The sequence below is a fragment of the Emydura macquarii genome, unplaced genomic scaffold (genome assembly GCF_026122565.2).
Source record: "Emydura macquarii macquarii isolate MOO-44397 ecotype Brisbane River unplaced genomic scaffold, CSIRO-AGI_Emac_v2 contig_3451, whole genome shotgun sequence".
In the NCBI taxonomy this organism is placed as follows: domain Eukaryota; kingdom Metazoa; phylum Chordata; order Testudines; family Chelidae; genus Emydura; species Emydura macquarii.
The window spans coordinates 9071079-9097957 of NW_027133588.1; the positions used below are offsets into that span (position 1 = coordinate 9071079).

At 38.6% G+C, this 26879-nt stretch overlaps 1 protein-coding gene across 3 annotated transcripts in view; it reads left to right on the top strand.

Annotated features, from left to right (window-relative positions):
* The window catches only part of THSD4 (thrombospondin type 1 domain containing 4), a 597500-nt gene that overhangs the window by 558605 nt on the left and 12016 nt on the right, over positions 1-26879 (top strand). For all 3 annotated transcript variants that reach the window (XM_067534792.1, XM_067534793.1, XM_067534794.1), the window contains 2 exons: positions 4332-4505; positions 15717-15896. In XM_067534792.1, coding sequence (XP_067390893.1) covers positions 4332-4505; positions 15717-15896 — 354 coding nt within the window. The remainder of the gene's footprint in view (positions 1-4331; positions 4506-15716; positions 15897-26879) is intronic.

The window sequence follows — 26879 nt, forward strand, 5'->3', positions numbered from 1 at the left end:
CACACTTTTCCCTGGGTTTAGGAAACTTAACATGTAGTAGCCCCAGCCTTCCAGTAGAGCAACCTTGTGGAGGAAAATCTTCATTAACATTCCTTGGAGAAGTCCTGTGTCAGCTACTCCCCTCATTCTGTCGTATCAGGACATGAGAAAGGTTAAGCAATCACTTGACATAAAAAATACTCCCTAATATTGGGAGCAGGGGCATAGCTCTTGGTGTGTAATCTGTAAAAGCCAGAAGGGAAAGCATAGCTTTATCCAAATACTCCTTCTCTGTACCTTTGGGTAGAGTCCAGTGTGGGACTGTTTTGTAACCCTGCTGCCATGAGTATGGATCCCAGTCCCACTGCAGGGCTTTACCTTTGGGCTGTTGGAAATCTGGCTTTCACATAGGAGGTTTTTACTTAAGAGAAAAACAGCAAGAAAAAACCAAATACTAAAACAAGAAACATTCAGGTTTTAAGTTTGCTGCTCAGATCCTTTGTGGACAGCTAATCTATCGTAAAATCTCACATCACAGAGTGGGATAGTTCCATACCTTCCCATTTGGTATTTCCTTTGTTATCTGAGATGTTAGTCCAGCTGATACATAGTCATTTAAAATGTACGACTATGGAGAATTTCTGGATTTCATAGATTGAGCTTGTTCCCAGCTCTGTTTAATTTGAGAAGCAGAAAAGTAAATTAGATTGTCAAATGGAAATGATCTAGAAATGAGGAAGTTATTTGCAAAATAACCCTGCCCCAACCCCTCCCCTGCATAATTAAGTATACCTTCCTAAGGTTTAATAAGATGAGAGGACACAAGACATATTCCTACTTAGAGAAACGAGGTGGGTGAAATAATATCTTTTATTGGACCAACTTCTGCTGGTGAGAGAGACAAGCTTTTGAGTTTACACTAAAGAAACTTGTCTCTCTCACCAACAGAAGTTGGTCCAATAAAAGATATTACCTCACCCATCTTGTCTCACTAATATCCTGGGACATGGCTACAACAACACTGCACATTCCTGTTTAGTTGGTTTGAAATACAATTATATATGGGGCTCAGTTAAACACACATTGAGAGCTAGATAAATCATAGTGTTAAATAAGGGACCAGCATATATTTTAATCCTTAAAGTGCCAGTATATGTTGCATCCAAAAATTAGCTATCAGATTTGTTTGCAAAGCATGATTCTTGTGCATGTCAATACACTGCCAATTCATAATACTAGAACAGCTGGAACAGAGAGGCATACTAAGGAGATGAGTGTGAGAGCTGTGGATACCCACATGACTATTTCAATCAGTCAGTTTAGTAGGTGGGATCTGGTTTTAGGTTGTCCTGCAAATGAACGGAGATTTTATCTGTTACTTGCAGGCATCATTTAGGAGAAACTGAATTATTTTTATTTTTCAGATTCAGGAGAAAATTTTGGACACTTCAGTCTTAATTCAGAAAAATACTTAAGTGTGTGTTTAAATCCTGAATTTTAAATCACTCCAAAATTATATTTCAGTTAGTAATTAGTATTAACAATAGTAGTATTCAATTAGTATTATCTGTGACACTTAACTTACTGTACTTTCTTCAAGGTCCCCGTTTAGCAAAGCATTTCCATTGGAGTACTTGTGTGCTTAAATCAGGCATTTGCTTAAGTGCTTTGTGAAAGGTACTGGCTGGATGGCCGTGGAAACTGAATTACTATTGTTAACCCATGGTGCAGATACAAAAGCAGTACGTGTTTCCCACATTACCCTAGTGATATGCATTAGTCTAGATGGGGAAAGGGTAGTTTGTTTTCCATTGCCCATTCAATCCTTGGCCACTCTTGAGAAGACCAACAGGGAAGCCAGCTAGTGCCAATTGTGATTGTTTTTTGTATTGGGGACAGCTGGAACTAGACAGAGATCACCAGCTCAATAAATCACTGGCCCCAAAGATCACGAATGCTGTAAATCAGATGGTGAAGACTTTCTGTCCCCACTGACTGGAGTGAAATTCAAACTAGGAGAGACCAGATCTCTGTCCCATTACCAGTACCTCGAGTCATCTCTTTAAAAAATGCAGTAAGGAAACACTAACCGGTACAGAGCCATCCATTCAGTCACAAGGAACGGTCTATAAACTCTAGCAGCAATGCATAACTTCTTCTAGCTAACGAAATTATATATCAAAAATAAAATTGCAAATGCCAATCAAACATGTTTTCTACCATGTAACAAATGCTTACTTGTGGTTTTCTTTCCATCTGTAATATATTACTGCTTGTAGCTGTTTAAATTCAGTTATGCATACATCTTTCAGCAAGCTTCACATGTTTTTTCTTTCTTTTTATTAATCCAGACAAAAAATAACAAATGCAGTTAAGAATAAAATGGGAGGAATAAGAAAACAAATGGACAAAGAAATCTAGAGTCAGTTATGTGCAAAATGCCAAATTAAACACTGGCATGTTAGGGTTTTTAAAAAATTATTTATTTATTTACTTATTTATTTTAATGGCAGCAGTATGAAGCTGCCCAGGGTGTTGAACTAGTAAAAGTATTCCTAGTGGAGAAAGCTTACTGAGCAGAGTACAGGGGGAATAGCTAAAGGTGTGTGCTAAATGGAATCTAACCCAATATGAGCAATGAATAACTGCAAGCATCTTCAGATTTGTAACAAATCTACATATAGTAATAAACAACTTATTTAATGTAATGTTAAGGTTTCAGAGTTTATAAAGTTTAGCAATTAAGTCATGAATTGTGAAAATTAATTCTGGATGTATGCATTATGATACAATACAATACACTGTAATATAATTGCAGATTTTTCCTTCAACTTTGGTGGTACCTATTTATATTAGGTAACTAAAGGCCAAAGGAAAATCTCAAATCTGAACATCCCTGACCTTTTGTGAAATTTGGATCTGGATCTGTCAACTGCCTGTAATTTTGGTAAATCCAGTCAAAAACTATTTAATCCTAGCAAAAGTCCTCAGTGAGACATTCATCCATGCTAGGTTTCAGGCTTCCTATATCAATTGGTTTTGCTGAAGGCTTGTGTTGTGGGAAAAATAATAACATGGCCAGCCGTTCTTTTAAATGGGAAAAGTGGATTAAAATTGATTATAAAAGGAGTCAGATCAAACCTAGAAACAATTTTTTTTAAAATCAAATCTCCTTTTAGCCATAACCCCGGATGGAATATGGAGCTCAAAAGGCAATTTTAAAAAAGGAAGTAAGCTGTAGGGTGTGCTATTCAAAGCACCTAAAGGAGGTAGGTGCCCACGTTCCTGTTGAAATTGATTGGGAGTTGAGTGCCTTAATTTCTTGGGCTCCTTTGAAAATCCCAACTGTTAGCAAGTGAAAAGAGGAGGTTTTGCAACGTTGTCTATGAGTGGGTGAGATTGAGTGACCATTATAATATGGTTAATAAGGTGCTTTTTGATCTTTCTTAACAAACATGATATGCAAAAATGTATACAGATGTCAGATGTCATGTCTATTTAGAAGCTGGGGGGAGAGGAATAGGAAATGTGCTTTGGGTTATGTGGAGGAAGTGTACAGTTAAGAAGTAACATTGGAAAAAAAGGTGAATGTTAATGTACCACAGAGTCAAGTTCTCTGGGAAAATTACAACCAATAGCTTTACACTGAAATGATTTGTTTAATGATCAGTGATGGTTAATAATGTTAGGTTAGGGTTAGGGTTTGCCTGACCCTTTTGTGTACCTCTTTATCACTCTGCTGTGGTGGCTCAAGCTGTCACATCCTGCAGCATGAGCAACAGACTTCAGGGCAAGCTCTGCAGCCTGCCTCAGTGCCTGTGCCAGGGGTCTAGGGAAGGCCTTCCAGCCCCCATCCTCTTTGCCAGCAGTAGGATGTATCTAAATGTCAACTGGAGCACCCCGATGTGAAACGAGGTGTCAAAGTTCAAAATGGAGCCATGCCTGTCTCGAATTGTTCCTTTGAGAAGCAAGTTGTTGAATTCATCCATTTTCCCTTCCCTCTTCTCATACCATCTTCCACTGTGCGTCAAAGAACTACCATGACTTCATCCTGATCACTGTGCTTATGAGTTACGTCCTTCCCTCCCCACCTCATCCCTGTCATTTCTCTTGTTCATTTAGATTGTAAGTTCTTCGAAGCAGGGGCGGTCTTTTATTATGTTTGTACAGTGCCTAGCACAATAGAGCCCTGACCTGAGTTAGGGCCTTTTGGCACAACATAACACAAATAATAATGAGCATTGAGTAGTATCATGAGCATTCCCAGGGTTGTTCCCCCTCTTCATTTTATTGTGTAACTGTGGTTCAAAGGATGGGGCTAATAAATGTCTATTTCGTCTCCCATCGTACAGTGTTCTGCAGAATGTGGTGCTGGAGTCCGAACACGGTCAGTGGTTTGTATGACTAACCACGTCAGCAGCTTGCCACTGGAGGGCTGTGGGAATAACAGACCCTCTGAAACAACCCCCTGTGACAATGGACCCTGTGTGGGTAAAGTGGAGTGGTTTTCTGGAAGCTGGAGTCAGGTGAGTTTTACATCAAAATGATATGTTTATATTTCTATCACCTATATTTTTTATCTATATAACAGTTATTTAAAGTGAGAAAGTTGTTTGGTTGTGCACCTGAAAAACTAATTGTCTTCTCATGGAGCACATTATAAACTATTTGTGTGTTTATTTTTTGTTCAGCTGATCTGATATATATTTGCAGTCATTTTCTCCCCCTGATTTTTTATTACTAGGACACTTTCATGGAAATAAGATTTTTTGTTGCTTTGCTCCTCTGCTACTACACTGCTACTACTATCTCTCAGCCGGAGACATAGATCCAGATCTTGTCTCCTTTGTGCTGCTACCACAGGGCAGCTGGGGATTCCCCTGCAGAGGAACCCTCACATTACATAAACCCAACGTAATCAGCTCTATGCCACCTATTCCCTTCCCCAAGGTGTAGGTGATAGTTCCTGGGTCTACCAGAGGTGGAAAGGGGCACGGCTGGCGAACACTGCTCTGGCCAGCAAAGTTGTCAATAGAGGACTGTTCTAGCCAGCATAATTTAGACCATCCCCTAGGCTGAGGTAAGATACACCAGGGCCTTGTTTGGTCCCAGGATCAGGGAAGTGGAAAGCAGATTTAGAGCTATCCACTATCCCAAATCCAGATACACAGGTCTCATTTTATGACAATGCAGTCCTCTCCACAATAACTAATACAATATTACAAATCTCTAACTGTACGTAAGTAATAAGCAACAAGAGTTAATGAAACAGAGTTTTTTTAATGCAATTTTCCTATCTTTTCAAATAGAAATAGACAGGGACAATCTGATAAATAAAAGCTATATTCCCAGAACTCTTTCTAACTGATAGGTTTTTCATAAGGTATCAATATGTCCTTGATGATAAGTTCTTCATCAAATAGCAAAAAGTGCTGCCATTACACTTGAAATTTGCAAGTTTAATGACTGGTTTCAGTGATCAATGGAAATAATTTGTTTAATTACAAAGAAGTGTGTATAAGTTCTTGTACTGCTTTACCACAGTTAAACATATTCAGTCATATTCCACTAGGCGGATATAATAACAACCCAACTTTTGCCATAGAATCAGTTGATGAGGCTCGTCAAGATTAATGATTGAAAGAATTACAAAGGACTTCTCTCTACCTTCAGCCCCAGTTCAAGGGATATTCTCCCTGCTTAGGTCCAGTCAACGCTTTAAAAATTTTACTAACATAACATTTTTTGCCAACCTAATTATTCTGGTAAAACCCCAGTGTAGATGCAATTACACTGGTAGAAGGTGCCTAATCAAAATAGGTTATGCTGATATAAGCACTTTTATACCGTATAACTATAGCTACGCTAGTGGGGTTTTGCTGCTCTAACTGTGCTATCATATCTCAGCTTCTAAGTGCCTTAGTCTCCTTTTTGGCATTTGAATGAATTTGATTTAATCCTATTAAAGTAGTGTATTTTTTAATACTCATTCAGAACATGAGAATGTCAGAAATCTGTGGACATTGCTTCTGGCATTAACCAGTTTGAGTTCTTCTCTTTGGACCCTTCATCGTAGAGCCATTGTAAACTCTGAACAACTGCAGGAAGCCAGATAGGTCACAGCCAAAGCACTAAACATGAAAAGACAAAAGCAAGTGCTAAAAATAAAAGTTGTTTTTGGTTTGCTCCTCTGAGTTCTGACGTGTCAGGTGAAGAGAACAAAATTTGGCCACTGGCCAGCTCCTTGGTGTTCTTGTACTAAGATAAATTCTTCTCTTGTCCCCACATCTGAATGTTTCTTTTCATTCTAATTGAAAAATATTGCTCCCAGTGGTAGAGGAATTTCAAAAGCTGCCAACTGGAGCCCAATCAGTTAAATCTCCTTTGTGGGAACTTTTACATAACCTCTAGAGGTTTTCAGACTGCTGGTACATATCCATCAAATTATTAGGGCAATGCTTCTTGGTTGGGCCTATAGTTTCAGTGTATCAGAGATTTCAAGATCCTCCCAGATGATAAAGGATGCTTAGATGGAGATTAAAGGGCTCTTATTCTGAAAATGCTTTGAAATTGTGAAGCACAATATAAATGCTAATGATTGGTCTTTTTAAATAGCCACAATAGATTTAATTTTAAAAGATGTTTAAATGTAATTTTAAGCCCATTTGAAATCTGTGTCTTATTACACAGAGTACTCCATACACATGAATAGGTGCTGTGCATCTGGTCCTGTCCCCACAGAGGAAAAGGGAGCTGAAGTTGCATACAAGCCTTACATGGCAGCTTTCTTGCAGCATGCAAATACCAGCCTCCTCCTGCTTTAACTCTCAGGAGCCTTCGAAGTCAAGTGATGTAATCCGAAGGGGTCAAAATGTACCCAGAACAACAAATCTAATAATTCTGGGTCCTGCACATCATTCCAGAAACAGGCATCTGGCTGTCAGCAGTCAGATGACAACTCATGAGACCCTTTCAAATACTGCATCATGATCCAAGAGGTACAAGGATCTGCCTTTAACCAGACATGACATGCTCCTGTGTACAGTTTGCTCAAGCCTCAAGAAGCAGTGGCACTGAGGTTGAGCCTAAGAAGGAGTAATGGGAATGGAGGAGCCTGTGTTCTGGTGCACGGAACCCACAAGGGTAGAGCAGCCTGTATAGACCCATGGTGGATGAATTCTTCCTCCCTCTGCTTGCCTTTCACTCTCACTCCTTGGGAGCAGCCAGAAGCTATGTGGTATTAGGGTAGTTAAAGGGTGTCTGAAAGACTTAGTGTTTGCTGGAAGAGTGGGAAGTAGAGTCTTGACCACCTCACCAGCAAGTGAATCTCCAGTTCACTTTCTGATGTTGGGGTGCTGAACAAGTATTAGAAATTGGCCTCTTGGAGGTTTAGATCTGGCTTTGTAATGTGGATATCTCTATTGTTTGAGATCTGCTGTCAGGGGATAGATGTGGAGTTGCAGTTCAAGCACCTCTCTGTCAAAAACCAATGTCTAATGGTCAAACATAAAATGCCATTTTCCATCACATAGGGCTTTCTATGGAAAAGGTATGGACAGAAATGGTACTAAGATTGTTAATAATGTCCAAGCAAGTGCCCACAAAAACTGAAGCCATGAAGAAATTACCTGTACGGAGGTTCAAAAGAAAGCAACTCTACCTTAGCCCAGCTGTCAGTATTGTTAATACATTCCTTCAGAGCAGAAACAGAACTCATAGGATCAACGGGGAAGAAATAATTGTATGCCATGAGCATGCCATATCTGCTTGTGCACTATCCCATGTTCAGACATTCTTCTGCCCAGAGGCCTTTTCTAGATTTTGAGCCACAGTGGAGCTAGACTGGAAGTTTAAACAGTGCACACATTAAATGTATTATTTCTATTTTGAATCTGTCTTATACAGCATAGGGATTTCTGCACAATTGAACATCAGTACAATAAATGGCATATTTAATAACCTAAAAAGAGTAATGGGAGAACTGCATTGATTTAATGGATGTGAAGTATCTGTGTTCCAAAGAGCAAAACATCTCAAAGCATAACCAGAAACTTCCTTCAAGGAAAGTGTGCATGTTTTGTTGCTGCCCCATTTAGGTGACATACAGCACAGAAGATGGAAGACACTTTTTCCAGCAACTTCTAGTGAACCCTCACTGTAGAAAAGATTCAGATAGAGCCCTCTCTCTGAAAACATTACTGCCCCTACAGCTCCTCCTTTTCTGATGGGCGGTGGCTGTCTCCTGAAGCAAATTCTCTTTGGCATTAACAACATTTGAGGGTATTGTTTGTTGTGTCTCAGCTTTTCCCTTGAGTTCCAAATGCTACATGATGGTTTCCATATCTCACTGCTGTTTGATCATAGGCAGTCTGCCCTTTTAAATGTACTCAGGCAACTGAGGGTACCACAGTGAATTACTGTCAAGCTAAAGACATCAGAAAATTGAATTCGGACATCAGCAGTTGTACAGAGAGTACACAGGCCTTTTACATCTTGCCATAGGCCTGTTCAGCCCATTTGTGAAAGTTGGATGACACACAGTGCTACAGTTGGGAGCTAATTCCTAGTAAGTGGATAGATGCTCCTTCTCAAAGCTAATTGCAACCAAATTGTCAGTGAGGAATCCTGTAAATAGTGGGCATTTTGTGGCTGGGAATGGAACTTGATGAGGGTATTAATATCTGTATATATCATACTTATGATCGAATAGTCTTTAGATCTCCCCAAGGTTGTTGAAGTGTTTCCTGACAACAGAGTCCATCTATGCGCGAGTGGTTTTCTTGCGGAAATGGCTAGAATGCATTCTCTACAAAGAGAAAACTTCTTACCGCCCTCAGAAATCCTATTCAGGATCTCATAAGTTGCTGTGCACACAGTTTAGTTACTAGTTAATGATAAATCCTTTTAAATGTATTGACAGCTGTTGCTCAAGTCTTGGATGTTCAGACCTGTTGTGAAGAACAGAAGTTATGATGATATAAACAAAATTATACTTTTAGCTTTCACCATCATTCTCATGAAAATCAGTAATAAAATACCATCAGGACTCCAAGTGATTTGCAGGAGACTTTATTCAACAGATTGTCAGAAACCACCCACAAAATAAATTATCTAACAGCTATAGCAACAAAAATAGTTTAAAAAATAAGAGTCGGGATAGAATTTCACTGATATCTAGAAAACCAAAGCACAGAGAAATGCAATGGTTATCGTCTCCAATCCTAAAACTGGGAAGAAATAGTTCCAAAGTTTTAAATCATAAAACAGGGACGTAACTAGCAGTGATTTTTTGGCAGGGCCTCTGGCTGACATGGGTGGGCCGGCTGAAAAACAAGCACTTTCCGAACTTCCTGTTTCCGGTCATGTGACCAGAAGCAGGACGTCCGGGAAGCAACTGGCCGAAAAACTAAGCTGCCCGACATTCCAGTTGTCAAGGTAGCTTCAGCAGAGAGTAGGGCTAAACTGCTGCCAATGCTCCATTTAAGCTACCTTGATAACTGGAGTGTCAGGCAGCTTAGTGATCCTTAGCCGTTCGCTTCTTTAACTTCCTGCTTCCGGCCATGGAAGGTAGATTAAGCGGAGCTTGGGTGAGCCTGCTTTCAAAGGCCTACCCATAGCAATGCCCCATCATAAAAGCTTTTTTTTTTTCAATTGAAAACACATATTGTGCAGGGCATAAGTTTAGGCAATGCTCAAATATGTATTTTGAAATGGAAAAAGAAGCATTTTAAGGTTTTCTCAGAAAATTTCTACTCATATCCATTTAAAAATGCTTAGACAGTCCATTTTCTAAGACTTGGACACTGCATTCAAAGCAGGTGGATCATCAATATTAGACAATTATATCATCTAAATTAAGCTCCTGCAAAAAACAAGTATTTCCTTCATTCTTTCAGTGTTTTCCTGATTCCAATCTCATTTACTGTATGGTAATTTATCAAAGTTATTAGCAAATGTAATCTATTATTTTGCACATATACTAGTCCTTTGTGACAATACAAGAACAGAAGAAAATCTCTCTCTCACATTTCACCCAGGACACACACCAAAAATCTATTAGGGCAAAATATCCTTGCAGTTACAATAAAAGGGATCATTTTATATAGCCTGTTCAAATAGATATATGTTGACAATTGTGATTATTGATTACAGATTGGTGACATACTGAACCAGTTTCATAGCTTTAACTACAGAGCTGGTCTAGATTTTCTCTGTAACATGAGACCCTGAATTTCACTTCAATTTCTGTGTCATCTCTGAAGGTTCAAAGTGCACAAAAGACCAAAAATCTCTTCACTGTTATCACTCAGAATCTCCATCCTAACAATAATTAGTTTGAAAAGACAACACAGTGGAGAATTTGTATGAATTAAGAGGACACAGAAGCTCCTTCAGTGGTTTTCAAAAGGAGGCTGGATAGCTATCAGTCTTGGATGGTTTAGACACAAGTCCTGCATGTTGGCAGGGGATTAGACTTGATGACCCTTGACGTCCCTTCTAACTCTATGATTCTGTGACACTAGTGGGAGTGGAATGGAGGACTGGACAAATGGAGGGAGATGCCAACAAAAGCAGAAGATACTGTGCATTGCTTGTCCCTTAGTATATTGCGTGTGTTTTTATTTGCCATTTCCACTTGCGTTTTTCTCATTTCACTGACCTATTACAACCTGGTGCCTGTTGTCCTTAACAAACTCACCACTCTGACTTCACCATTGAGTAAAACAAGGTTAAAACAGAGAGAAAATGCATCAGTCATCTTCTGTTGAAACTTTGGATCCATTCTACTTATATAAACATCCATTCAGAGGGTGAAATCCTAGCCCCACTGAAATTAATTGCAGAACTCCTATTGACTTCAGCAGAACCAGGATTACAACCAGAGATTCCACATATAACTGCATTTCTCTAAAATAGAAATAGCATTATCGTAAGAGGATAGTAGCTCTTTTCCATCCAGTGAAAGAAGTGTGGTCAGGGCAGCTTCTGGAGCTTTGGCTAACTATTAAAGCTTTCTGGGTAGAACCACTGAAGGACGGGGAGTGGCAGTGATGTTCTATGTAGCAGTGAAAGAAAATGCAGCTACACTGTTTCTCCTAGAGTTTATTCTGTGCAGTAGCTGATTTGCTCCTGTTCTTCCTAATAAGAGTTATCACTGTGCTATTAAGAGGAGTTTGCAGCCTCTCTGCTGCAGGAATAGTAAGGTTCTGAGTTTTGCTATTTCAAAGCTACTCCACTATACGTGTATATTAGAATATCCTAGGTAAACTGTATGCTGATTTTCTCAACATACCCTGTACTTTTTCATTGGTGCCAAGGTTTTTGTGGGTATCTGGTCAAGGGATCACAAAATTCCACCCAAAACGTAAACAAAATCCCCGTTTTTAATAACACTCAATTGTTTTAGGCCAGAGTAAACCTTTGAAAATCATACCCTTTTATGCAACATAGAAACCAATATGCTGCTGGAATAATCTTCTAAAGGCCTTTCAAACAATGCCAGGAACAGTATCGTGTGTATTTAACCTTTAAACAAGCAATAAGAGCCCATGTGAGCCAAATTTCCATTTCAGAACTGGAACCAACACCACCTCACATAGATATGTGCAAACATTAAAGGAAAATCCTGGCAGATTCAGGCGTTTTCTAAAAACCACACAGAATATGAGAATTTGTAAGGCTACAGAAATGAACTCTAACCTTCAGTGGGTTGGTGATTATAATCCTGCTTGAATGAGGAGCAGTATCAGTGATCACATCCCTCCTTTTTAAAAACAAACAAAGACGTTTCTTTTCGCAGTGTGCTGGTAGAAACTCAATCTTGGATTTCTCCAGGAGTGCTGATTATACCCATACCAAATAGGAACATAGGAATTGCCATACTGGATCAGATCCAAGATCCATCTAGCCCAGGACCCTGTCTCTGCCAGTGGTCAACAGCAGATGCTTCAAAGGAAGGTGAAATCCTGCCAGGAAACAGATGTGGGGTAATCTGCCTCCACATGTCCTCCCCCATAGGTTACATCCTGATTTCTAATAGTTAAAGATTGTGCTCACTGCAACTGTATGTGGTGCATCCTTGTCTGGCTGGCCAGAAGAAAAAGAGATCATTGCCCCCTTTATGGACTCCCTCTGCAACCGGTCGCGAGATGAAAGGAAAATCTTACTGGATGGAGTGGGGAGGAGCAGGAAATGGCTGGACCAGGTCGGAGGTGGGGGAGAGGAGCACTGTCCTTCCAGCTGACTGGGAGAGTATTTATATCCCGTACAGTCCCAGAGAAGCCCTCTTTCACCTGGACTGGGCTGGCAGCATCCATTCTCCCACCCATGTAGTCAGAGAAGAACTGGGTTTCTTCTTGACTCACTATGAGCATTGTACTAGTTCCCCTTTTTTCCCTGGGGACTGAGAAGGAAATTTCCCTCTCACCACCAGTCTGGCCAAGGTTTTTTTGCCTTCCCTCCAGCAGGTTTGGGGCCCAGTGGGGGAGGAACAGGGAGTGCTATGTTTAAGTAACTTAGTAAGTAAATCTTGTGGCAGATGTCCAGAGCAGGTCCAGTTCATCCGAATTCCTATTATCCAAGTCTCAACGTTATCTGAATCCCTTTCTTGTCCCCCATGGATCTCATGCTGCGGGACAAGAAAGGGATTCAGATAATGCAGAAGTTCAGATACTAGAGCAGAGACTCCCTAGCCAGAACTGCAAGGAGGCGGACAAGCCCCAGGTGTGGGGGAGGCCCCTCTGCTGCTGAATGGCTCCTGTGGTAACACAGGGAGCGTTCGGTAGCCCCTTTGTCACGGAGTGAGCAAGAGGACCTGAACAGTGGAGCTGCTGAGGGTTCCCTATGCTGCCACAAGGTCAGTGACACCTGATCCCTACAGGCACAAGGTACCAGGAAGGCTGTGATCCTGACAGAGCGGAACAGAGTCCTGGATATGTGCAGTTATTTCACAGGTTGTTTGGTGAATATAATCAGCTGGGTTTTTTCTTTGCAAAAACAAACATACATACATGCTAAAAAGTCACTGGCCAACAAAAGGTAATAAAGATTTGTAACACTCTTGGTAATGTAGGAGTCTAGGGAGGTTTTGTATAGAAGGGGAAAGATCTGTCTATTATAATAATAAATACTTAGTTTTCATATAGTGCTTTTCATCAGTAGATGCAACAGAGGTCAGTATCATTATCCCCATTTTACAGATGGGGAATATGTGGTGGTGTTAGCCTTTTCCTCGAAAAGAAGTAAAACTCTTCCACTGATGTCATCTGATCTATATTAGAAGCTCGCAGGTGTGTTCAATTCCACTAAAGTAAACAAGGAGAAACAGAAAATGTTTTTTAGGCTATTACCATGCATTTGGTAAAGGGGAGGCTTGTTTGCTGGCTGTAAGTAAACGTTATTAATTGGTGCATAGGTTAAGAAATAAGGTAAATGTTGGTTGTGAAGATCTCTTTAGGCCTTAAAAGGAGATAAGGTTGTGATTAACATCCCTTATTATTCTTAGAATATATCCTAACAGATAAGCTTCCTGATTTGTGATCAGACTGAGTCCATGATTCTTATTTTCTGATGTCTGCTGTAAGCTAAATTGGATTCTAAAACCTAGTGAATTCTCAATGTTTATCTTCAATGTTCCTTTTCACAGAGCCTCACAAAAATCTGTATCCCATGCTGGCATAGTTCAGGTTATGCATTATCACATTACGAACTTTACTGCTACCAGTCCTACTCAAATATAACAAAATGTTTCTTTAGAGTGGAAAGCCTCCAACTTATTTCAGTTTAATATCATGGACTGATATTTTAGCTTAATAAAAGTGTATTATCTCCAAATTTAAGCCTAAATTTCCTGTAAATTTTGCTTTGTGAGCAAAATCAATCCTTGTGATAAAATAAAATGTGTGCAATACTTCTCAAGACAGTGAAGGACCTTCCTCTTTCTATAAGTAAGAAAAAGAAACTGCCATATAAATATAATGTGCTGAGACCAAGTACAGAAATCAAGCAACAGCTATAAAATTTAAAGATAAGGAATCCTGTGTTTACACCTTCTGCTTGTTTACTTTTAGCATAGCTTAGGAAACTAAAGAATGGTGTTGTCCTGGCTTTAGTCAGAGTATCCTTTTTGGTTTGGTTTTGCTAATGTTCACATTTGTTGGAATTTCATGCTCTGAATTCAAATCAACAGTTACAGTTCCTCTACAGGAAACACAAAAGTTTCCTGATATAATCCATTCAGCATCTGAATGTTTTTAGTAGTTTTTTGGAAAAAAATGTTTTGTTGGCTTTCTCTAAATCCTCCAACTGTATTTCTGATAATGCTGCTCCATCACCTGCAGACTGCCCGGTATGTATCTTCCATTGGTTCCCAGTGATCTACAAGGTAGGTATGGTGGTTTAGGGGCAAACTTTTCAAAACTGTCTAAGTGACAGGAACCCAAGCCTCATTTTCAAAATGTCTTAGGCTTGAGGGGTTTGCTACACACTCTTTTTGTGCTGCTTTATCCATACTAGTTTGGAAACTGATACAGTTAAGGTGGTACAATCACCTAATGTGGATGCAGTATAAACCTTCTAAACTGGAGTAATTAAAGCAGTATAAAAGCTGTGTGTAGACCAGTCCTATTTCTCATTTGAAAGTCAATAGAATTTAGGCTTCTAAATCACTTCGGCATTTCTGAAAATTTTACCCTATGTCTAATTTTAGATAACAAGACCCAGGAAAGATAAAATAATTTTTTTTTTTACTCTGAACAGTTTGAAAGGTATGCTTTTTAAAAAGTACTTCATTTTCTTTTTTCTTTCCTTGGCATCAATTAAATTAATGGAATTGAAACTAATGTAAAATGCTGGAAATATGTAATTAGATTAGGGGGCTTCCTGATCTGACAAAATATTACTTGTTTCTATATTCTGTAGAACAAAAATTAGTGTTTTAGCTGCTTCAGTATGGCAGGTGTAAGGATTTCTTCTTTTTCATCCCAGTAATCCTATTTCTTTATGGACGGTTTTGAAAAATGTAGTTTGGTGCCCAAATAAATAAATCATTGAAATCTTGTGTGTCGTTTGTTTACTGGCTAGCCACATGGAGCAGCTCAAAGGACAGCGCTTGTAAACCTTGAACTTGCAAGTTCTTGCAGAGTGCTCAGCTGACTGTTGTGCTCCAGCAAAAATGTGATAAAAGGCTGTGTAGCCTTGGTCCACTGAAACACTTAAACACAGGCTTAATTTTAAACACACGAGGAGTCCCACTGACTTCTATGGGACTAATCAAATTCTTAACAATAAGCATGCACTGAAGTGCATTGCTGAATCGGGGCCTCTGGAGCAGCAGTATTTCAAATCCACTCTTCACCTGCAGTTTCCTAACATAAAATAAAGTTGGGCTGTGGGCAGTGCATAGGACAGAGTGAATGATCCGGTCTGCAAGGCTGGGGATGAGATGATAAATCTGCATCAATTCAGTGGAGGTACGGACGAAGGACGTACAAGGATAAGACTTCAAAATGTTGCAGTCCAGATCTGTATCCAGGGATTTGGTGCATAAGCAAACCAAGTTTTAAAGAGTCCTCCTTCAGATTCCTTCTTAATACTTATAAAGTCTATCTATCTCTGCTGGCACGGAATACTTGTCTAAAATGCATACATCATTTATGAGAGTAGCTAGAGTACATGACTAGAATATCAGAAGTACGCTGTAATGTGACTTCCACCTCCCTTTCTGTGCCCTGATGCAGTGTTCAGTTGAATGTGGCAGCGGAACCCAACAGCGAGAAGTCATTTGTATTAGAAAAACGGAAGGCAGTTTTGATGTGTTGAACCCTTATGAATGTTCGTTTTTGGAAAGACCTCCCAGCCAGCAATCCTGCTACCTCAAACCCTGTGGGGCTAAGTGGTTTAATACAGAATGGAGCACAGTAAGTCCTTTTTTCCTTTTCTATATTCAAGACGGGTTGGTGCACCTCTCTCCATCTCCTTTGTATTTATATGAAAAACATCACATGAGGAATAATATTGACCTTGAAATGAGACTTTGTATTCTTTGCACATGAATTGTATTGTAAATAAAACCTGCTTTGTGCAGTCTCTGGGGGCTTCCTCCACATTCCCAGATCTCCTCAGCTGCACCAAGTGTAAATTAATGTGTGATTTAGTTAATCAGATAAAAGAGAATGCACATTCTGAAATTGGAGTCAAACCAGATTCCTTTAAGAACATTGTCTGATCTCAAGGTCAGTAGTATTATTCATGGGTACTCTAGGCCCATTGCCTCGGACCATGCTCCTGGATTCATGTGAATACTTCAGAATTTTCAACTTTGTATTTTAACAATCATTTTTCTGGCCCTCATGATTGTGACATCTCAAGCGTAAACAATGCAGTGATTCTGCCTTAGTCTGCAGAGAAGCCTGAAAAAAAAGCTTGGAGAGGTGTGAACTGCCCCATTCATCTTGATTGCTAGTGCTGAAATCCACTGCTTTGAGGAGTCCCACCAACACCATCCCAGAAGAGGACTTTGTGCTTGGGGGTCCTTGTTGCTGACACCTGGTCTTGACTCTAGGTAGAGGTACCCCTTCACACATTGTCCTCTGTTTGGCAAAGTGGAGGTGGAGTCCTTCCTCTTCAGGGATAGACCCCAGCCTGCCTCAATAGCGGGAACAGTGGTCTGGGAAGTACATAGACTCAGCCTGTTCAAAGGAGAAGTGGTGGGTCCCAACCAAGAATGAGTGTGAATCCAAGGTGGGATGGGGCTAGGGTATGTGGGCTGGAGAGAAGGCAGCATTTGAGCTGTGCAGGAGCCCCAGACTGCCTAAATCTGGAGCTGTTTAACTAGAAGATAGAAATCTGGCTTTATGCTACCCATCCAGATGAAGAGTGAGCCCCTGCCCTCAGCATTTTGTCATTAGACTGGAAAAAATGGAGAAGGCTCTGCTGAGAATCGGTATAGTCAGCTTTGTGTAACCAGTAAATCGGTGAATTAAAATAGCTGGAGAGTTTAACGAAATGGTCAGTCCATTACACTGTGGAAATGGCTAGAAAAATCCTTTTGGGTAAATTCAGAAATCAGAAATAACTTTACCTTAAATTCTTATTGATGTTGATCTTGAAGTGAAGAAGAAAGGAACTTATTTAACAAATATGAAATTAATGTCAACAATATTTCTATGGCACAAGGTTAGAGATCTTACCACAGCTTCGCAGCAGCATAGCCATCAATTGCAATGTGGTGTTTTTGCAGTGTTTGATTGTGGTTTTAGCTGCCCATTTTAACCAATAATACAACAATGTTCCCTTCTGTAGCTGCTTATCAGAAAACTACAATGCTTCCAGCTGCTCCTTGATGGCATTTTTTTGCTTATGTTTCTACAACAGAAAATAATTGCAGTGAAATTGATTAAATTCATTTTCGGTAGCAATTTAGTGCAATCAAAAGTCTATGATGCTGACTCGTGTTAGTTTTTTCCCCTAAAGAATATACCTTTGTGACTGTGAATTTAAAATGATCCTAGGGCAATATTTATCTGTTATATATGTTGTAACCCTGCAAGGTGCTGAACACCAGAAAATCCAATTTTAAATGAAAAGGGGGTAGAAATTTCTATGCAGGGCTTTGCTACCCAGGGAGTTATTCTGGAATAGCTATTCCTGATTAACTCCTTGTCTGAATACTCTAATTCTGAAATAAGAGTACCACAATCTGAATGATCTTAATCCAAATAAATCAAGTGGATTAAACTAATTTGGATTAAGGCATTCTTATTCTGGGATTAGAGCACTCACACAGGAGCACTCAATCAGGAACAGCTATTCCTGTTTAAATCTACATCCTACCTTAATCCAGATTAATTTATCTGTGGAGACAAGCCTTTGGGCCCTTTTTTCATGTCCATCACTGTGGAATCTGCACCTTTTAAGATCGGGTCCACCTTCATTTGTTTAGGTTTTATACTATACACTTATCAAGTGACTTGATAAATTAACTTTATTAATAATGACTAATAAGCTTTTCTGATATTGCTGGATTTCTTACGGAACGATCTAGCAAAACTTTCTATTTACCTCAGTTGGTGCTGATTGGACTCTTACGATGAGCAATTTCCCTTATTTTAATGATGCAATGAAATTGCACTTAGGGCATTAAATCACTTGTACAATAATAGAAATTTCAGAGAGCCAGCTCGAGGATTGTCTAATATGATTTCTTGCTTCCCAGGAAAAATTGGTGAGCAATGTGTGTGCCACTTTTACCATACTGTCCTCATATGTGCAATGCAGTGGTCTCTAAACGTTCAGGAATATTCAGGCTATATCAGGGAAATTCCCCACTGAGAGAACAGCATGTCATTACTGTTGAGCTGAGTGAGACTTGCTGTGAGGAAGTTTGTAAGCAGTATTGTTGCTTTCCACTTGCTGCTGTGTATCAATCATATAGGAAAGAAGGGCACCACCAGGGCAAAAGTGATTTGAAAAGGGTTTAAAAGCTTTTGGAGATTAGGATCTAAACCACTTAGCTACTGGTGGAATTGCTAACAAACACATGCGGCAGCCCACTGGAATTAATTTACCAGTTTTTATAAATGGAGATTATTTATGGAATTATTTTAACATAAAAAGAACTTGACTGGAACCTAATATACTGTAACTAAGTAAATATGTGATCTTCATATTGTAAATTTGTCCTGCCTCATCCCTGCAATTATTTTTCTCACTCATTTTTTCCTGTAGTAATTCCAGTAGTAGGACCCAGTACTGCAAAAACTAATTACAAGTGTATTGCTCACTACTATGAACATTTCCATTGAAATCACTGTTCTTCCCCGACTAGTAATAACTGTGTTTGTTTGCAGGATCTGGTCACTTGTTTTGAATTTCTTCCATATTATGTCTTTTTTTCCCCCTGTATAGTGCCTAGCCCAATTTGGGGCACTGTATAAATAATAAATAACATCATCAGCATCATATCTGTCTCAAAAGGTAATTAACAGGCATTTGGGAGACTTTGTAATTTATTTTCTAGTTTTGTATGAAATTTGAATACAATCCCAGTGTACTATGCAACTAACAGAAAAGAAGGCTGTCTCCTACACCAATACAACTTGGCACAGACCCATTGAACTTAGAGAAGCTATATTGATTTACTCCAGTAGAAGATCTGGCCCACAAAATGTAAATAGTACTAACATTCATGAAACCAATATTTCAGAGCAAGTACACCAGGTTAAGAAAAGTAATATTATTTACAGGAATAATGTCAGTAAAAATATGCTGTTTATCAGAATAGAAATTAACTGTTTATAAGGTGCTTGGAAGGTATCAAATGCTATATAGTTCCATGTGTGTTTGTTTTTGTTTGTTTGTTTTATTAGATTCCCAACTGCCCATATCTAGTAAAAGAGAGAGGGAATGTTCTGGCTAACATTTTTTACACACAGACCAGTAATCCCTGGGTATCATTGTGTATGTGTGGGTTTGAATATGCCTTATGGGACAAAGAAAAGGGAGAAACCTTGTATTATGACAATGTTACAGGATGTTTTCTATAATACTTTTCCATTAGTTTCTCCACTGTGGATTAGGAGGGAGCACTTTTTCTTTACTGCCTTTCTTAGCATGTAATATGTTTCTGAATAATCATCAAATCAGCATCAATGCAAAATTAAAATTTGGTACAGATGTTTTTCTTGCAACTAAGTCTGCATTGAAAAATGGCTATTTAACATTGGAGAAGATTAAATAAGTAATTTATACATGCTGCACATGGAAAATTAGTTCTGCAAAATTGGAAATGTTCTTACAACTGAACATAATGATGCATCACTGAGAGTAAAGCTTACTGTATATAGAGTGACATGTATCAACAATTTGCAAAGGAAGCGGACCAGCTGCTGTTCACCGATGCCACAAGTGACTTTGGTTTCATATATCTCCCCAACATTGCCCATCTGTGACAAAGTAACTGCTTAGAATTATCATGAAAAATCAACATTTTTCACCCAAATGAAAACCCAAAACTCCAATATTTCCTCAGAAGGACATATGATGTGTTTGAAGAGCACTTAAGGTTATATCTTTTCAACTGCTGTAGTTCACTTCCTTCCATGGGCTTTATATCAAATCCAGAATGACAATCCTCTGTGTGGAGAGCCGACAAATCCTTCATTTTGATTTTCCTTCTGCAAACCCTTAGTCAAGCGCCTTTGAAAGTAATATGATTCTAAATCCCTCCTGACATTTTTCTCCCACATGACATTAAGGATAGAAATTGCTTTAGTTTGTCCTCTTGCTTACATCGCTCATTTATTTGGCCACCCTGAGAGCATCACAGGAAAGCAGAAAAGAAGGGGGAATACTTTTGCCACTCTCATTCAGAGGTGGAAACAAAATAAAACAAAGCAGCTGAGATTTCTCCCTGTAATTGTTTTATGGATGCATCTCTGAAAACAAAAATCCACATTTGGCTCTCAATAAAACCAACATAAATTCAGAGTAACTCAGCAGAAGTCAATCCAAAGTGAGAGCCAGGTTCAAGGGTGTGCTCTGCCACAAACTTCCTATGTGATCTTGATCATGCCAAGTAAGCTCCTTGTACCTCAGTTCCCCATGTGTAAAATGGGGATGATGATATTTCCCTATCTCACAGGGCTATTCTGAGGATAAATGCATTAGCAATAGTGAAGTGCTTTGAGAGGTTCTGATGAATCAGATATTATTACTGTTATTATTTTATGTCAGTGGAAATTCTTCAGATTTCTGTTGGTATTACTGACATCCAATTTTGGCCCAAGATTATTAGTTTAGATAAGTGAATTTCCACTAATAAACCATGTGCCCCAAGTTTTCAAAAACAACTTTAAATGCATTCTCACAAGTTAGTGCACACAGTCATTTGCACTCACAAAGAGGCAGTTTAGTATTTGCATGTTAACAAATTCTGTCTTTGCAAGCCCAAAAGAAATGGAGGGACTTAATGATTGTCTACAATATTGTGGGCACAAATATAAATGCTAGTTGAATTCTCTGACCTTATACAATAAGTATGTTATGATTTTCTCTCTGATATTGTTACTGGGGAAGTGTGCCATTTTTTATTGTTAGATCTAAAGAGGAAGATAAGATCTCTTTATGGGATTATTATCACTTACAGTAAGTAAGCAGACTGGACGGATAGACCAATGGTTAGGGCACTGTGGTGGGACCTTGAGAGACTCAGATTCATATCCCTGCTCTGCTACAGACGTTCTATGTGAGCGTGGGCAAGTTATTAGTGTCTCTGCGCCTCAGCACACCACCTGTAAACTGAGGATCAGTTTCTCTACATCACAGGGGTATTGTGAAAATAAAAACATGAAACATTGTGAGGCATTCAGATATTATAATAAATTGGGGCCATACGAGATAGGTAGCTGTGGTACTAGCAGATCAGACAGCAGGTTTAAAATCACTAACTGATAGTCACAGGAAGGCACATCAATATGTAAAAAATGTTGGTGACAATGAACTGATTTTACAGCTATTTCTGTAATGGTGGCAAGAGAAATAGTTATTCCAAAAAAGAACAGGAGGAAAACCGCCTGTGTAGCCTTAGGCAATTTTAGTCTTATCCTTAAAGTGAGCCAAGTTTAATTGAATAAATGTGAAGCTTGGGTGTACTGAGGATCATATTGGTCAAAGTGGATCAAATCCTGAAGAGCTCATTTAGGCAAAACTCCTGGAGTCAATAGAATCTTTGTTTCAACATGGATTTAAGGATGTGGCCCAGTATAATTGGCCTTGAAAATCCCATGGCTTCAGGAGAGCTGATTTTGATGGAGTACAGAAATTGCCTTGAGGAACTGTGATTACAAGTCTGTAATGTGTAGCAAGCCTATTGGGCGGCAGGAACTGGGAAATAGTCATCTGAAGAAAATGAAATTGGAATTCTTCCTCGTTAAATGTGTATGGAGGGAAAAGGGCAACAGAGGCCAATGTGGCTAAATAGTGATGTAAAGACTAGAGCAGTGTAAACAATAGGCAGGAGCCTTTTAAAAGTATTACAAATATAAACTGTGTGGTAATGAGGAGGATTGGGAGGTACATAAAAATAAGCTGAGGGAAAAGAAGAGTAATTAGAGGAGCCAGAAGAAATAATACAGAATATAAAATTACAGAGAATGTTTCTACCAAACTATAGAATTGTTGTAGAACGTAGAGTAGGGGAAATAGACATTTATCTGATTAAAAACAAAACAAAACAAAAGAAATAGGAATTGGGGTAAGGATGACAAAACAAAGCCCAGGATTTGATTTCCTGGCAGGAGTTAGAGAATGGGTGAAGAGAAATGGAAATGGTTTTATGGCAGACAAAGCACCAGATCCAGATCACTGTCCTCCACAAGTGGTAAAGGAAATGAGGAAAGCTGTTAGTGAAAGATTAACTGATAAGACTTGCTTTCATCAAAGGCCTAAATGAGGAGAATTTAATAACATTATTTCCAAAAGGACTGCGAGATTAGCCTGTGAGATAATCCTACACATGTTTTGAACAAAGCATTAATGACATAGAAGGATTTAATGAGGGAACTCTTTTTAAAAAATGTATTAAAGGCTAGATTGTACCATTTAGGCCCAGCAGAGAATAGGGAGCAGTGTGGAGCTGAACCACTCTAAGGACACTCATGCAACTGTCAAAAATACAACAAATTAATTAATGTGTTTTATGCAAAAAATGTTAGTACCAAAAGTCACCAATTAAGACTCCAACAAGACAACTTCCACCTTCTAACACACCAAATTACTCAACCGGATCCTTGTGAAAAGCCTGAGAAGATACACAACGCTTGCAGCATAGCTAATGTGATAACAGACAGCAAACGCTGAATCTCAGGACTCTGCACTAAAAACGTCGATGACCTTTCACCATAGGCTGAAAATGTGTCATGGATTTCCACTGAAGCAAAGGTAGAGGCAACACCACTCTAATATCACTTTGTACCTCAGGATCACCACATTTTCAGTAGATAATAATAATAATATAATATCTTGCTCTTATATTGCACCTTTAATCAGTATGTCTCAAAGCACTTTACAAAGGAGGGTGGACAATATGACACTGTATAAGTGGGAGGTCTTGCCTAGAATTAAACTGGAGTTATGGTACAGGTTGAAAGTATGAACTGTAAGAGTGTGATTGCAGTGAAATTGCTGAATGTTACATGATGTACCTACTGTAGACTCGAGAAGCATTTACTGAATGGCCACATTCAAGATTGTGAGCAAAGAATTAATGAACCAACTTTTGGGACAGAAAGGCTCTCAGACGATATGGTGATGTGGGTGGTATAAGAATAAAATAGAATAAAAAGCAGGCTTACACAAAGTCTGTTGTGAACATACTTGATAAACATATGTAGCAGTTCCATAATCATGGTTTTGGGCAACTGCACCCTGCATCACATTTCAACTACTGCGTGGGCTTGAATTGAACTTTTCAGGGGAGCCGGGTGGTTCCCAGGTCTTCAATCTTCAACATCTAGGACACCAGTTTAAATCCAGCCTTGTTTTTAGGGGACTTGACAGCTGTTAGCAAATGATGGCTATTTGTTAACTTGCATGAAGTCACTGTTCACATTACACAGACTATCAGTATAATTCATTCCAGTCCCACCTTGCTGGCAATCTCAAGAGAGAGGCGAAGGATTAAATAGGCCAAATAGGCTGAAATAAGTGGTCTTATCACATGTACTGGACAGAGTTCGGTAGCTTGTAGTACTACCACCTGGTAAGGGTTAGCCTCCCCCAGGCACGGGTTAGTCCCCCCTGGTAACGGGTTAGTTTCCCCCTGGAAAGGGTAGCCTCCCCCTGTGAAGGGTAGTATCTTTTAAATCTATGGAGAAAACAGAAATTTTATTTCATACCGGATTGGCGCTGGACCGGGTTAAAAACGCCCCCGCTACTAGTTTCGATGCCCCGGCTAGTAGTGTTAAATTGATTAGGGGTATTATTCATAGAGCCGGACCGATGCTATCTCCTCATGCTATAGATAGAGTAAAAGATGGAATAGCTGGTTTTATGGATGATTTTAATCTCCGAGTTGGAGAGAAGAGTGTTGTTCGGGAGGAACAAGAGGATTTTAGTGAGAGCCAAGTTTTAGATTTTAATCTTTTACCGATGGCTTTTACGAATGTTTTATATAGTGACCTTAAGATAATCGATTCTAAATCTAGCTTTTATGACAAATATTTAGATTCTTTTGATGATCCATATTTGATAGAATTTAATAATCTTAATAATAATAATACCAATTTTAATAATTTACAACATGATTTTATGGAAAATAGAAGAAATATTTTAGGAGATAATTTTAATACAAATTTTATGAATACAGCTAGTTTTAAAGAGAGTAGTTCATTTAAAGAGGGAATATTTTATTTAGAATATCCCGTAGATTGTTTTAATTGCCCTATATGTTCACAAATTTTAGCTAGTTTCGGTAAATGGGCGAAGCATATAAATAATGTACATAAAAGCACTTCAATAAGAGTTATTTGCAAAAAATGTGGTAAATATTCGCAGTTCCATAACATAGCTTGCCACTACCCCAAGTGCAGGCCCAAGGAGGTGGATAACTCAGAGAAGAAGTATGCCTGCACGGTCTGTGGGTCTGCCTTCTACACTCGCTCGGGGCGGAGTCAACACATCAGACATAGGCATCCTGCGGTGAGGAATGAGGAAAGAAAGGAAGCTAGAGTGGTTGGGAAAACAAGTCGCTCTCGGGTATGGACAGAAGAGGAAATTGAATTATTGATTCAGCTTGAAATAAAATATGCAGGGATTAGAAATATTAATAAGTGTATAGAAAGTGAATTAAAAACAAAAACAAATAAGCAAATATCAGATAAGAGGAGGGACCTGGCCAAGAATAAGGTTAAAAAGGATGAAGATTCTATGGTTTTATGGGAAGAGGGCGGGATGGGAGATATTTTAGAAGATATTCCTCCACGTGAGAAAATTAAACCTTTAAAAGATAAAATTTTAATTGATAGGTTTTTAACAGGAGTTAGGTGTAATGGGGCTCGTATTTTAGAGAAATTGGATTTTATTGAACAGCAATTAAATGCTTCTGCCACTGTAGCAGAAGGTTGGGGATTATTTGAGGAATTATGTAAATTGTTGATGAACTCTCCTCATGAAGATGTAGAGAATTTGGAAAATAATAAAGAAAATAATATACAGAATGATAATGGGAAACAAGGAAGAAAAGTGGGTAAGCCTCCTGATAAATATAATAGAAATAGAAAATATGCTGGGAGAAAAGCTAAATTTAGATTCTATCAAACCCTCTTTGAAAAAGATAAGAAAAGGTTGGCTAGGATCATTATGGGAGAACCTGATAAAGCGACATGTAAGATAGCAGTTAAGGAGATTGAAACCTATTATAAAGAAATTTTGGGTAGAGAAGGACATGGGAATACCAGAGGATGGCCAAAAGTAAAAGAAGTGGTAGATAATGAAATTTTAAATTGGCCTTTATCAATTGATGAAATTAGAGAAGCCTTAAGAGAGATTGATAATAGTAGTGCTCCTGGACCAGATGGAATTAAGGTTAAGGATTTATGGGATATTTATAATTTAGACAGTAGGATTTTAGTAAGGATTTTTAATATTTGGTTTTTAAATAGACAGATTCCAGAGTGTTTTAAAAGCAATCGTACAATCCTAATTCCTAAAGTCAAGGATCCACAAGAGTTGAAGAAAATATCATCTTGGAGGCCATTGACTATTGGTTCGATTTGGATTAGGTTGTATACAAAAATTTTAGCTAAAAGATTATCAAGTGCTGTTAAATTATGCCCCAGACAAAAAGGTTTTATCGCAGCCTCTGGCTGTGAGGAAAATATATCGATTTTAGAAAAGTTAATTAAAGGGGCCAAGAAAAATAAAGATGAAATAGCTGTTGTTTTTATTGATCTTGCTAAGGCATTTGATTCGGTTGGCCATGGGCACATTTTAAAGGGGTTAAAGAGATTTGGGATATCAGAGAGTTTTATTGATATTGTAAAGGATTTGTATACAGATTGCTACACTGAAATTAGTGTTGGTGAGGATAAGACAGAACCTATTTTAATTAAGAGTGGAGTTAAGCAAGGTGACCCGCTCTCCCCTATTTTATTTAATATAGCCATGGACCCTCTTTTATATAAATTGGAAGATGAAGGAGATGGTTTTATAGTGCAGGGTAGAAAGATAACTTCATTGGCCTTTGCCGACGATATCGCTATATTAAGTAGGTCCTATAAGGGGATGGTTAAGAATTTAAAAATTCTTAATCAGTTTTGTAAAAATTCAAGTTTAAAAGTAAATGTTAAAAAGACAAAGGGCTTTCATATTTTCCCAAGCATGGGAACATATGTTATTAACCCAAAAGATAAATGGGGATTAGGTGATGAATTAATTGATTATATTCAACCTGGTGAGTCTGAAAGATATCTAGGTGCAAGAATAGATCCATGGGTGGGAGTGGCTAATAATTCCCCTAAGGAAAAATTAATTGATTGGTGTGAAAGTTTATGTAAGGCCCCGTTAAAACCTGCGCAGAAATTGATAATTTTAAAAGTTTACATTTTAACGAGAGTTTTTTATGAATTACTTTTAATTGAGCCGCCACTTTATATGCTAAATGAATTAGATGTTTTAGTTAGGAACACTCTTAAAAAGATTTTACATCTTCCCCAGTGTACAACTGACGGGCTATTCTATGCTAGAACTAGAGATGGGGGTTTAGCAGTTACAAAATTTAGTACCCAAATTCCAAACATGTTAATTCGTAAATGGAGGAGACATATTGTCTCCAAAGATGATTGGATAGATTTCTCGTTTTTATATGCTGGGGAAAATTTAGTGGAGAAAATTTTAATATATAG